General features: G+C 42.3%; 1 protein-coding gene across 1 annotated transcript in view; it reads left to right on the forward strand.

Annotated features, from left to right (window-relative positions):
• ttn.2 (titin, tandem duplicate 2) overlaps nt 1–14,317 on the forward strand; it is a 254,218-nt gene that overhangs the window by 153,395 nt on the left and 86,506 nt on the right. The window contains exons 134-149 of the mRNA XM_083996112.1: nt 1,139–1,435; nt 2,169–2,355; nt 3,029–3,144; nt 3,234–3,533; nt 4,179–4,478; nt 4,864–4,969; nt 5,471–5,973; nt 6,681–6,834; nt 7,810–7,934; nt 8,048–8,166; nt 8,946–9,126; nt 9,868–10,170; nt 11,270–11,646; nt 11,819–12,017; nt 13,248–13,550; nt 14,103–14,259. Of these exons, the coding sequence (XP_083852238.1) occupies nt 1,139–1,435; nt 2,169–2,355; nt 3,029–3,144; nt 3,234–3,533; nt 4,179–4,478; nt 4,864–4,969; nt 5,471–5,973; nt 6,681–6,834; nt 7,810–7,934; nt 8,048–8,166; nt 8,946–9,126; nt 9,868–10,170; nt 11,270–11,646; nt 11,819–12,017; nt 13,248–13,550; nt 14,103–14,259 (3,727 nt within the window). The remainder of the gene's footprint in view (nt 1–1,138; nt 1,436–2,168; nt 2,356–3,028; nt 3,145–3,233; nt 3,534–4,178; nt 4,479–4,863; nt 4,970–5,470; nt 5,974–6,680; nt 6,835–7,809; nt 7,935–8,047; nt 8,167–8,945; nt 9,127–9,867; nt 10,171–11,269; nt 11,647–11,818; nt 12,018–13,247; nt 13,551–14,102; nt 14,260–14,317) is intronic.

The raw sequence follows: 14,317 nt of genomic DNA on the forward strand, positions 1-14,317 counted from the left end.
AAGAGCATTTCCTAACGAAAAATGCGTATGAATGCTGAAAGCCATTGCTGAACCATGCTGAATTAGCAGAATAAATTGACAAAGACATGCAAGAAACATGTCTAAGGCAGGAATTGAACCCACAACGTCATGAGTGGTAACCTGACACACTAACTGTATGGCCACAAAGGACCTGAGTTACAATGAGCTTTACACTGTGAGGAATCAAAGACTGTCCAATGACAGCTGAATAGTTGGAATCAAAAGTCAAGCAACGATGTGACTGAGGCAGGAATCGATCCCATGACCTCATGATCACTAAACCTTTATTCTGCCACTTGGCCACAGAGAGCACACTGTTTTCAAGATTGAAAGAGATAAAGAGAAAAGGAGGGGGCGTATATGCATTATCAAGTTTGAAAATAAGCCAGACCAAGTGGTATTGGTTAAAGTTCAAAGAGACTGACACACTAACAAGACTGCTTGGGCGGGATTTGAACCAGTGACCTTGTGGTTGGACAGCAGGAACCTTAACCACTGGACTATTCAAACACTTCTGGTGAATTAGGGGTTCAGACTTTCATGAATGTGAGATTTTCCAATGATGCTTAAAAGAAGAAGAAGAAAAGAGTAGAAATGAGCCACAACAAGTAAGTAGAGGACTTTTTTTTGTGACTTGTGACAATTTTTTGGTGAAATCAAACAAAGTATAATGCCCATTCCAGTGAATTACAAAGTTGAGCTCCTACTACTCTGCTGTGAAAAAAATTGCATTGGGCTAAATGGCAGAGAGAGAGCACCCAGGCTGCATTTAAAAAATATTTTAAATTATTCTCTGAGTCTCGGCATTATGAGACAGAAGACAAGCGTGGCTACAAACTGTTTCCAAAATCATGAGTGTAGAGTGTCATTTGTAGCTTTGCTGGTAGTTTCAGAAGAAAAGTTCCAGTCGCTTTTTTGGATCTCCTGCACTCTAACGATGTTGTCACCCACTCTGACCCAACGCCATACACACTCATTGAAAAGTGTGAAATTTGTCAGAAATCCTCATGTGCTTTTAAAGGATTTATCTCAAAAATGGTACAAGCTATGAAGATAAATGGCACAAAAATACCTTGTCTCCAGGAAGCTGACTGGTAACTCTCCTTCCTTCCTGCAGATAAACCTGGACCTCCTGCTGCCTTCGACATCTCTGAGATCACCAACGAGACTTGCTTCCTGGCCTGGAACCCTCCTCGCGACGACGGCGGCTCCAGAGTCACCAACTACATCGTGGAGCGCCGAGCCGCCGACAGCGAGATCTGGCACCGCCTGTCCTCCACCGTCAAACAGACCACCTACAAAGCAGTGGACCTGATTAAATTCAAGGACTACATCTTCAGAGTCTTCGCTGAGAACCAGTTTGGAGTCGGCCCACCAGCCGAGCACGTACCCATCACCGCCAGATACCCCTTCGGTAGGTTCTCCTTCTTTTTCACGGTTTGGTTCTTCTCAGGTTCAAGTCCCCTATTGGTCAGATTAGTTTAATGTGGTTTAAGGCCTATAAAGATAAACCCATGCCATACCTTGCAAAGACCTTTAACTATATGGCTTTAACTTAGCTCATCATCTGCCTGAAACTATGTCATTAGCCAATATTTATCTAATCTTGAAAAAAGACAAAGATCCCGAAGATCCGGCGTTGTATAGGCCTATATCACTTATAAACGTGGACGCAAAAATTTTAGCTAAGGTATTGACTTTGAGACTTGAACCACTAATGCAGACTTTGGTTAGACCGGACCAAACAGGTTTCATAAAGGGGAGGTCCTCCTCTAATAACATGAGAAGGCTTTTAAACATAATTGAGATGGCCAGTGATGAAGAAATGCAGGGCCTAATAGTTTCATTGGACTCGTTTAAGGCTTTCGATAGGATTGAGTGGCCATATCTTTTTTATGCAATGGAAAAATCTAAATTGGGGACAGGATACATTGATTGGGTAAAACTGCTATATCGGTCACACAAAGCAACTGTAACTACCAATTCCTATTGCTTGAGTCCTTTTCCACTGGGACGTGGGACACCACAGGGCTGCCCGCTGAGTCCCTTAATGTTTGCTCTCGCCACTGAACCCTTGGCTGAGCTAATAAGGTCTACACCAGCTATTAAAGATTAGTTTAATGTAGTCCCTCCTGTCTGGTCCTCAGATACACCCGGAGCTCCTTATAAGCTGGAGGGTTCGGACATCGCTAAGGACTCGCTGACCCTGACCTGGTACGAGCCGGATGAGGACGGAGGAAGCCCCATCACCGGATACTGGGTGGAGAGATACGAACCGGACCACGACAAGTGGATCAGATGCAACAAGCTGCCCATCAAAGACACCACCTACAGGTCAGTCCAGCTCCTCCTCTGATGGGAACAAGGTTTTAACGCAATCGTTTTTTTCGTAGGATAGGTCCGGGAAAGTCCCGCCTTCCCCGCCTCTGATTGGCTAGATGAGCTCTCCTTCGATTGGTTGTTTGATTTGACCGTGTAACGTCATCTCACAACAGTACTGCAGTAAACTAAAATATACACAAACTAATGTTTCAAGTGTGTTCTGATGCCATGGTGTAGCGGTTTGCGTTTTCGCCTGCGGTGTGGTGAATCCGGGTACGATCCCCACTGGTTTCACATTACGAAAAATGTTGTTTTTAAATGTATATTCCAAGTTTACATTTTGAGTTTGAGAGAAGTGTAATTGTGCCATTGGTTGGGTTTAGGCAATGAAGAAAGGAGTTGGTTAAGTTTAGTAAAAAGACCAGGTAGAGTGTAGACAGGCCAGATAAGTAGAGAGAGTCCAGGTAGATCTAGGCACTTATCACACTTTGCCGACAGCCTGCGTTTCACAGCCAAAACAAACAACCAATCAGGCGAGAGCCCTAGGCAATCAGAGTCGAAAATGGAGCCCATCTAGCCAATCAGAGGCGGGAAAGGCGGGAAAGGCAGGACTTTCCCGGACCTATCCTACGAAAAAAAATATTGCGGTTTTAACAGATGTGACTTGTTTTCTTTTCTTCTGCAGAGTCAAAGGTCTTCCCACCAGGAAGAAGTACAAGTTCAGAGTCCTGGCTGAGAATCTGGCCGGAACTGGAAAACCCAGCAAAGAGACAGACCCGATCCTCGTCAAAGATCCTATTGGTAAAAAACAAACACATTCCTCTCACTTTATCATCTGAGCATTAAAAGCCTTTCATGAGGAGTGACGGAGATCTCGCTGCTTCCCACAGATCCTCCGTGGCCTCCCGGCAAACCCACGGTCAAGGACGTGGCCAAGACTTCCTGCTTCCTGATGTGGACCAAGCCGGAGCACGACGGCGGAGCCAAGATCGACGGCTACGTGATCGAGATGCTGAAGAGCGGCACGGTGGACTGGATCCACGTGGCCGAGGACATCAACCTGCTGGAGCACTTCCTGAGGGGCCTGATGGAGAAGCAGGAGTATTCCTTCAGGGTGCGCGCCGTCAACGTGGCCGGGGAGAGCGAGCCCAGCGAGCCCAGCGATCCCGTGCTCTGCAAGGAGAGACTCAGTAAGAACAACCTCACACAAACTCAACATGCAGAACAAACACACACAAACTCATAAAGAGAGACTCAGTAAGAACAACCTCACACAAACTCAACATGCAGAACAACCTCACACAAACTCAACATGCAGAACAACTACACACAAACTCAACATGCAGAACAACCCACACTAACTCACAAAGAAAGACTCAGTAAGAACAACTACACACAAACTCAACACACTGCAAAAACTCAAAATCTTACCAAGAATATTTGTCTTATTTCTAGTCAAAATGTCATTTCTAGTCAAAACTAATCTCATTCTACTTAAAATAAGACTCATCACATTAAAAAGCAGCTTGTTTTTAGACACTTTTTTACTTTTTTCAAGCAAATTTTCACTTTAAATAAATAGAAAAATCTGACAGTGGAGCAAGTTTTTCTCCTATTCGAAATATCTTCGAAAATGATCTAAAAACAAGTTCATTTTTAGGTGATGAGTCTTATTTTAAGTGGAAAGAGATTAGTTTTGACTAGAAATGAGACATTTTGACAAGAAATAAGACAAATATTCTTGGAAAGATGTAGAGTTTTTGCAGTGTAACTGTTAAATCTTGGCGTGTCAGCAGCATGAAGACGTCTTTGTCTTTGTCTCTGTGTTTCCTCAGACCCTCCATCGGCTCCCCGCTGGCTGAACGTGGTCAGCATCAGCAGGAACAGCGCCGAGATGAAGTGGACGGCGCCGGAGCGCGACGGCGGCTCGCCCATCACCAACTACGTGGTGGAGAAGCGCGACGTGCGGCGTAAAGGCTGGCAGGCCGTGGACACCACGGTGAAGGAGCTCAAGTACACCGTGACGCCGCTGAACGAAGGCTCGCTCTACGTGTTCCGCATCGCCGCCGAGAACTCTGTCGGCGTCGGACCGTTCTGCGAGCTGGAGGACTCGGTGATGGCCAAAGACACTTTCAGTGAGTTACAGAGAGAATTTTAGTGATGGAGACATGAATCATTTTAATTTACGGTAACACTTTTATTGTGTTGACATATTAGAGTCAGAAGTTTTCACCAAGGGGTTTTGGATATCTCTTTTTATCACTTTGGAAATGATAAAATACTGTCATCAGCACTAAAAAAATCAAATTTAGCTTTTTTTGTTTTTCTCTTTTTGGAATAAAATGTTGCATGAATGATATATCAACAATCCCCTCTGTAAAAACCTTCAGAATATAGACAGGAATAAAAAATAATTAAAAGAAAGAAATTTCATGTTTAGTCAAGACCCAGCGCTATAGGTATCACAAATATTTACTGTTGACAAATGTATGTAAATGATTTTTTGTTTTTTTCCCACAGCTTCTCCCGGGCCGCCCTACGCCCTCGAGGTCACCGCCATATCTAAGAGATACGTCGACCTTCAGTGGGAGGCGCCTAAAAACGATGGTGGTCGACCCATCCTCAGGTATTTAAGAGACTGTCAATGTCAAATTATAACAATTATACACTGCAAAAATTAAAAATCTTACCAAGAATATTTGTCTTATTTCTAGTCAAAGTGTCATTTCTAGTCAAAATAAATCTCATTCTACTTAAAATAAGACTCATCACATTTAAAAAGCAGCTTGTTTTTAGACACTTTTCAATTTTTTCAAGCAAATTTTCCACTTGAAATAAGTAGAAAAATCTGACAGTGGAGCAAGTTTTTCTTTCTTATTACAAGCACAAAAAACTTGCTTTCACTGGCAGATTTTTCTACTTATTTCAAGTGAAAATTAGTTTGAACCAAGTGAAAATGATCTAAAAGCAAGTTCATTTTTAGGTGATGAGTCTTATTTTAAGTGGAAAGAGTTTAGTTTTGACTAGAAATTAGACATTTTGACAAGAAATAAGGCAAATATTTTTCAGTTTTTGCAGTGTGGTACCACAGTACGCTCACCTCTCTGTTGTGACTCCCCCACCTCAGGTATTCCATTGAGAAGAAGGAGAAGCTGGGAACTCGCTGGGTGAAATGCGGGAAGACTTCGGGTCCGGACTGTAAGTACCGAGTGACGGACGTCATCGAGGGAACCGAGGTCCAGTTCCAGGTCCGAGCGGAGAACGAGGCCGGCGCGGGACATCCCAGCGAGCCCACGGAGATCCTCACCATCGAGGACCCGACCGGCGCTCCCTCTCCGCCCGTGGAGCTGCACGTGACCGGAGCGAGCCGCGACTTCCTGTCCATCGGCTGGAAGCCCCCGCAGCGCGACGGCGGCTGCCCCATCTCCGGCTACCACGTGGAGATGTGCGAGGCCGGCACAGAGAAGTGGATGAGGGTCAATTCCCGGCCCGTGAAGGAGCTGAAGTTCCGCATTGAGGAAGGCGTGGTGCCGGAGAAGGAGTACATCCTGAGAGTCAGGGCCATCAACGCCGTGGGAGTCAGCGAGCCCTCCGACATCTCCGAGAACGTCTTCGCCAAAGAGTCCGACTGTAAGAGAGCGCCCCGACGCAATGCCTTAAGTCCTCAGTGGTTCCACCGCAAAAACTCTACATCTTACCAAGAATATTTGTCTTATTTCTAGTCAAAACTAATCTCATTCTACTTAAAATAAGACTCATCACATTAAAAGCAGCTTGTTTTTAGACACTTTTTACTTCTTTCAAGCAGATTTTCACTTTAAATAAGTAGAAAAATCTGATAGTGGAGCAAGTTTTTCTTTCTTATTACAAGCACAAAAAACGTGCTTTCACTGGCAGATTTTTCTACTTATTTAGTTTGGTTTAGTTTATTAGTTTAATACGGGACAATGTGCAATTACATTAATCATTTAAAGGAAAAAAAAAATGAAAAGATGGTTGCACCAGATTTAGCTCCCAGCTAATTTCCATCTGTAGTCCCTACACATAACATAAAAGTAGTAAAATACACAGAATACAAGCTACTATACAAGGGTGAGGCATAAACAATTCAATATTTCAAGTGAAAATTAGTTTGAAACAAATGAAAATGATCTAAAAACAAGTTCATTGTTAGGTGATGAGTCTTATTTTGAGTGAAAAGAGATTAGTTTTGACTAGAAATTAGACAAATATTCTTGGAAAGATTTTGAGTTTTTTGCAGTGTTCTGTCAATCATCAAAGTGACCAAAAGGTGGAGAATGAATGAGAAACGAGATTTCCTCTTTTGTGTTTTCCAGGTAACCCAACTCTGGAATTCCAGACTCTGGACCTGGTTGTCGTGGAAACAGAGAAGATGCACATCCCAGTTCCCTTCAGGGCGGTCCCCTCACCCAGGATCACCTGGCACAAAGACGGGAAGGAGCTGAAGGCTGACGAGCGCCTCGGCTTCAGGTCAGTGCGACGTTTTCTCTTCTAATGTTCCTCTGGAATTAAAGATCATATCGTCTCTATTTTCTGAGTAACAGGTTTTCTACTATGCATTATTTTTTATTTATGGCAGTATTTATTACCCGCCAGTAGGCAGCAGTACCGAGCCAGAAACGTTGGTAATTGCTTCACTCAACTGTAGAAGAATAACGCAAGCTGTTGATTGGAGCATGGATCTATAATACATCCATGGATTGGAGACACTCAGCCGGTGTTTGCATTGTTAGACTAAATAACTTTTCAATACATAGCTACAATGTTTAATTTACACATACGCTGTAAAGGAAAATGATTTATTTTGAGGCTTGAGATGCAGAAGTGGAGGTGCTGGCGGAAAACGGTAGGTTGAAGTGCAGTTTAGTCCGTCAAAACATAGTTTTTCGAGAAAAATAGGATACAATAAACTATGTAACCTGTAAGTTGATGATAACGTAATGCAATAAGCTACTGTAGCCGATGCGTCCGTCAATAATCAGTGACGGCAAAAACCTTCTATCTCCACTCTTTCGTTGGTCATAAACCTCCTAACTCCACGTGAGCCTGATTTGGGTCAAATATTAATAAAGTAATGACACATTCAAGAATCTGACTATTTGTAAAGACACAATACCAAGTTTGATGATATTATGTCCAGTTATTACAAAACCACAAGGTTTTTTTCATTTCCTGAAAAATAACAGTTTTGGACATAGGAGGTTTGCACCCGACAGCGACGACATACAAATGAGATCATCAACATCTCCAGACCATCATTAAACATCTGTCTTGAAGAGTAACTCACCCTTCATCCCTGATGCTTTAGTATGGCCTTTAGTCAAATCTCCATCTACATCCTGTCAGTAGCAGCAGTGACTGATGGGACTTTTTGTTTGTTTGTTTGTTTGTTTATATTTTATTGTTTGTTATTTACTTTGGCCTGATGGGCCTTGTGCTCCACAGGAAGGAGTACACATCCTGTCACCTGGAGGTGGAGAGCAGTCTCCACGCCGACGCTGGCGTCTACAAAGTCACTCTGGAGAACAAGATGGGAGCTGCCAGCGCCACCATCAACGTCAAAGTCATCGGTACGTAGTCACTCAACAGTTCTCTTTCTACCTCCTCACAAACAAACACCTTGGTCTCAGTGACTCTGGGCAGTGGGTTTTACTTCTTCATGTCTTTGTGTGTCTGTCTTCAGGACTTCCCGGTCCCTGTAAAGAGATCGTGGCCTCAGAGATCACAAAGAGTTCCTGTAAAGTGTCCTGGGATCCTCCGGACTACGATGGCGGAAGCCCGGTTGTTCACTACGTCCTGCAGGTCAGAGCTGGAACACAGTTTTTAATCTCCGAGCTGCGATGACTTGAGTCTTAAAGCTCATCAGAACCTGTTTTATTTGTTGCACTGCAAAAACTCAAAATCTTACCAAGAATATTTGTCTTATTTCTTGTCAAAATGTCTCATTTCTAGTCAAAACTAATCTCTTTCCACTTAAAATAAGACTCATCACCTAAAAATGTACTTGTTTTTAAATCATTTTCACTTATTTCAAGTGGAAAATCTGCTTTAAAGAAGTAAAAAGTGTCTAAAAACAAGCTACTTTTTAATGTGATGAGTCTTATTTTAAGTATAATGAGATTTATTTTGACTAGAAATGACATTTTGACTGGAAATAAGACATGTTTTATTTGTTGCACTGCAAAAACTCAAAATCTCACCAAGAATATTTGTCTTATTTCTAGTCAAAATGTCATTTCTAGTCAAAATAAATCTCATTCTACTTAAAATAAGACTCATCACATTAAAAAGTAGCACTTTTTACTTCTATCAAGCAGATTTTCACTTGAAATAAGTAGAAAAATCTGATAGTGGAGCAAGTTTTTCTTTCTTATTACAAGCACAAAAAACTTGCTTTCACTGGCAGATTTTTCTACTTATTTCAAGTGAGAATTAGTTTGAAACAAGTGAAAATGATCTAAAAACAAGTTAATTGTTAGGTGATGAGTCTTATTTTGAGTGAAAAGAGTTTAGTTTTGACTTAGAAATGAGTTTTTGCAGTGTATTTGTTGCTTAACCTGATCTGCTCCTGTTCTGTGCAGCGGCGTGAGGCCGGCAGGAGGACGTACGTCAACATGATGTCCGGAGAGAACAAAGTGAGCTGGAGCGTCAAAGACCTCATCCCCAACGGAGAGTACTACTTCAGAGTCCAGGCCGTCAACAAGATCGGAGGAGGAGAGTTCATCGAGCTCCGCAACCCGGTCATCGCAGAGGACCAGAAACGTACGAACAGCACGTCATTACTTACCATGTACAAGAAGATTAAAGGACCATTCCACTAGTGATGTGTTTATTAGGGCTGGGAGAGAAAAAATCGATTCACATAAATATCGCCATATCTTTTATGACGATTTTTAAATCGATTTCTTTTTTTCAAAAATCGATTTTTTTTCCTTTTGAAATTTTTTTTTTCTTTAAATATTGTGCAATGTGCATTTGTTAGCCTTTTTTACATACAGAGAGTACATGTTTTGAAAAGGATTTAAGTTAATGTTAATGTTAAAAATGTAGACTAAAAATCGAGAATCAAATCGAGAATCAATTTTTTTTCTTCAAAAATCGATTTTTTGGGGGGATTTTTTTAAATATTGTGCAATGTGCATTTGTTCGCCTTTTTTACATCCAGAGAGTCCAGGTTTTGAAAAGGGTTTAAGTTCACTTTATAATGGAGTATGTTAATTTATAGGCTCCTACAGTATTTGTGTGCAGATAAATGTTAAAAATGCTAAAGACTACAAATCGAGAGAATCGGCAATATCGTAGAATCGCAATTTAAATCGAATCGCCATCCAAAAAATCGTAGAAGAATCGGATCGGGAGAAAAGCATATCGTCCCCTTGCCCTACTGTTTATCTCAGCTTGGGTTCATAACTGTCTAGTTTTAGTGAAACTTTGAGAACTCTGACGATGTGAAGCAGTGGAAGTCGGTGCGTGTCTAACTGCAAAAACGTCTCATGTTTGCAGATGCTCCCGATGCACCGGTGGATGTGGAGACCCACAACCCCACGTCGAGCACCGTCACCCTGACCTGGAAGCCTCCCATGTACGACGGCGGCGCCAAGATCATGGGCTACGTCCTGGAGAAGCAGCAGAAGGGCGAGGACAAGTGGGAGCGGTGCAACGACTTCCTGGTGCCCGTCCTGTCCTACACCGTCAGACGTCTGACCGAGGGAAAGAACTACACCTTCAGAGTCAAGGCCGAGAACGCCGCCGGCATCAGCGAGCCGTCACGCAACACGCCGTTCGTCAAGGCCTCGGACGCCGTTGGTAAGGACGACCTCAGAGCCCGACCAGCACAGATTCACACTCCTAATGAAGCTACAGTTACACTGCAAAAACTCAAAATCTAGTCAAAATGTCATTTCTAGTCAAAACTAATCTCATTCTACTTAAAATAAGACTCATCACATTAAAAAGCAGCTTGTTTTTAGACACTTTTTACTTTTTTCAAGCAGATTTTCCACTTTAAATAAGTAGAAAAATCTGATAGTGGAGCAAGTTTTTCTGTCTTATTACAAGCACAAAAAACTTGCTTTCACTGGCAAATTTTTCTACTTATTTCAAGTGAAAATTAGTTTGAAACAAGTGAAAATGATCTAAAAACAAGTTAATTTTTAGGTGATGAGTCTTATTTTAAGTGAAAAGAGATTAGTTTTGACTAGAAATAAGACAAATATTCTTGGTAAGAGTTTGAGTTTTTGCAGTGTGAAGCTACAGTTAGCAGCCAGTTAGCAACTTAAAGTGAGAAACTACAGGTGAATAGGGTAAAAATTTAAACTAACAGATATCACCATGAAACTTCCCAAGTTTATCACTCACACTAAGGCAAATATTTTTTGTATTACAAGTTTTGTCAAATTTTATGTTTAAAGGGACAACGAGGAGTTTTGGAAAAGCGAAGCGTTTTCACACTACATTTATGAGCCTCCGCGCGCACCGTACATTTCTTTGACCGGGCGCAAGACGGACTCATGTTTTCATTCATCAATAATTAAAGTCAGAGGTTCAAAGAGGTTCACATACCACCGTAGTTCCGACCATAAACGGCGATGCGGCTGCGTTATTCTCATGATTCGCAACGAAGGAAACACTGGTCGGCTCGACCAGCACTTCCGCCACCACTAATAATAACAAAATAACGATAGAGACAGAACGATATATTTATCGAAAATGGGCCCATTAACAAGTGTGGGTAGCGGAGATTCATCCACATTAACGTGAGACTTTTTTATAACCGAATAGAAACTCCTCGTTGTCCCTTTAAATATGTAAATTAGGCTATATCTAAAATTGAGACACTTTTTGCAGAGCATTGAGCTGTTGAGGAGCTGCAAATGTTGATTTCTCTTTTCTTTGTTTCTCTCAGATGCTCCGAAGGTCTTCCTGAGCGGCAGTCTGCAGTCCGGTCTCAGCGTGAAGCGCGGCTGCGAGATCTGTCTGGACGCCAACATCTCCGGATCGCCGTACCCGGAGATCACCTGGTACTGGAACAACCAGGTGATCCGGCCCGAGGCGCTCCGCAAGAGGCCCGAGAAGCCGCTGAAGAAGAAGGTGGAGAAGAAGGAGGAGAAGGAGGAGAAGAAGGAGGAGGGCGAGGTGAAGGAAGGAGAAGAGAAGAAAGAAGGAGAGGAGAAGAAAGAAGGAGAGGAGAAGAAGGAGGAGGAGAAGAAGGAGGCTGAGGTGAAGGAAGGAGAAGAAAAGAAAGAAGGAGAGGAGGAGAAGAAGGAGGAGAAGAAGGTGTGTGTGTTTTATATTGTTTTCTATGTTTTATACTGTCTTTGCTGCTTTTAACTGAATTTATGTGTCTTGTGTTCTTAACTAAATTTATTGTATGTAAAGTGTCTTTGAGCTTCTGGAAAAGCGCTTATAAATAAAATGTATTATTATTATTATTATTATTATTATTATTATTAAGGAGGAGGAGGCCGCGGAGCCGGAGCTGGAGGAGTCAGATTACCCGACGATCAACGAGCGTCTGGCCGTCGACAACGCCCACAGGGGAACGTCGTCCATCGCCGTCAGGGACTCGGTCCGCGCCGACCACGGCGTCTACATGGTGAAGGTGGAGAACGACCACGGCACCGCCTCGGCAACCTGCGAGGTCAACGTGCTTGGTGAGCATCCGTCTCGTCCGTCCTGTTTACCTCTTCATTTCTATCCACAAGTTTCCGAACGTCATCTATGGTCAAACCCGGAAGAAGCCGGTTTTGCCGGTTTGGTGGAATTTTACGTTTACGTCTCTATAGTTGTGGTAAACGCATGGATCTATTAACACTGGCTTGTGATATCCACTGTTAAAAGCTGGTGTGATGATCCATGCGTTTTACAGATTTTCATTGAAAAAAAAAATAATCCATGCATTTACCGCGACTACCGAAACCATGGAAACGTAAACATAAAATTCCACTGGAAGAGCAAAACCGGCAAAACAGGCTACGTTTTTGACGTTCGGAAAAAGGTGGATAGACCGAATCTCCTTGTTGTTTACATTCTACTTCCTGGTAGAAAACCAGCTGTAATGTGAATGAGATCAATAGTAACAAACGAGAGTTTAGCTATATATCATATGTTTCACGCCCTATCACCGTTTAGACAAATCTGAAATGATTGAAGAAACATTACTATTTCTGTGTGTGTGTTTTGTGTTGCTATGTGTTGTATTTATTCAGTTTGGGGGAATCACAGTGTCTAGAAAGCATCAGTGGCTCAGCTGACAGGGACAGCTAACGGTAGCTAAGCTAACAGCAGCTAAGCTAACAGCGGTAGCTAAGCTAACAGTAGCTAAGCTAACGGCGGTACCTAAGCTAACAGCAGGACATCAGCTGTTAAAACCCTCCCGTTGTGGGACACGACATGAAACTACTCCAGTTAGCTCAGTCATGTTGGAACTCAGATATCCGCTGGAGAAAATATTTTTTCATGGAGCGTTTATTGAGTCACTGAGTTATTAAAGTTAAACAGGTAGCTAACCGTTAGCCCAGCTAATCTATGATAACCATGACTAATTACAAACATGTGCAGACAGAAATAGTAATGTTTGTCCAATCATTGGTTTTATAGACTTTACAAACATCAGATTAGTCTAAACGGTGATATATGAAAGATTAGATATATAGCGAAACTCTCGTCCGTCACTATTGTTCTCATGCTGGTTTTCTACCAGGAAGTAGTTGTAAACAACAAGGAGATTCGTCCTCTATAAATCCATGTATTTAAACCACAAATTAAAGCAGGTAGTCCTCAACATCATGCCACGTTAGTTAGATGGTCTCTCCAGCCGGTTCTGGATCAGGGATTTGGCTTTTAGACATTTTAAAAGCCAATGTCACTTCCTCTGTCCCCAGATACTCCCGGTCCTCCCGTGAACTTCAGATTCGAGGAGGTGAGGAAGAACTCCGTGATCTGCAAGTGGGATCCCCCCATGGACGACGGCGGCAGCGAGATCCTCAACTACACTCTGGAGAAGAAGGACAACTCCAAGCTGGAGTTCGGCTGGAGCAGCGTCACCTCCACGCTGAGAGGATGCCGCTACCTGGTGCCCAAACTGATCGAGAAGAAGGAGTACATCTTCAGGGTCATGGCCGAGAACAAGTTCGGCTCCGGTCCTCCCTGCATCTCTAAACCACTCGTCGCCAAGAATCCCTTCGGTACGACGTCATTCATTCCTCCTCTTGGTGCACTGCAAAAACTCAATACCTTACCAAGAATATTTGTCTTATTTCTAGTCAAAATGTAATTTCTAGTCAAAACAAATCTCATTATACTTAAAATAAGACTCATCACATAAAAACGTAGCTTGTTTTTAGACACTTTTTACTTCTTTCAAGCAGATTTTCACTTTAAATAAGTAGAAAAATCTGATAGTGGAGCAAGTTTTTCTTCCTTATTACAAACACCAAAAACTTGCTTTCACTGGCAGATTTTTCTACTTATTTCAAGTGAAAATTAGTTTGAAACAAGTGAAAATGATCTAAAAACAAGTGAATTTTTAGGTGATGAGTCTTATTTTAAGTGGAAAGAGATTAGTTTAGACTAGAAATGAGACATTTTGACAAGAAATAAGACAAATATTCTTGGAAAGATATTTTGCAGTGGGTCAAAATTGACTGTGAAGGTATCAAATTTGAACAGTTTGTAAGAGTTAAGATAAGATAAGTACACTGAGCCTCATTCAGTTTTTTCTTTTTCGTCCACCTCAGAACCTCCTGAGGCTCCTGATAAGCCACAGATTGAAGACGTGACAGCCAATAGCATGCTGGTCACCTGGAATGAACCGAATGACAACGGCAGCCCCATCCTGGGATACTGGGTGGAGCGTCGGGAGATCAACAGTTCCCACTGGACACGTGTCAACAGGTGAGGAAACGATCTGATCCGACGTGATAAAAGATCAGGACACGTTGATAGAACTTTA

This window comes from Trachurus trachurus (genome assembly GCF_905171665.1).
Source record: "Trachurus trachurus genome assembly, chromosome: 21".
In the NCBI taxonomy this organism is placed as follows: domain Eukaryota; kingdom Metazoa; phylum Chordata; class Actinopteri; order Carangiformes; family Carangidae; genus Trachurus; species Trachurus trachurus.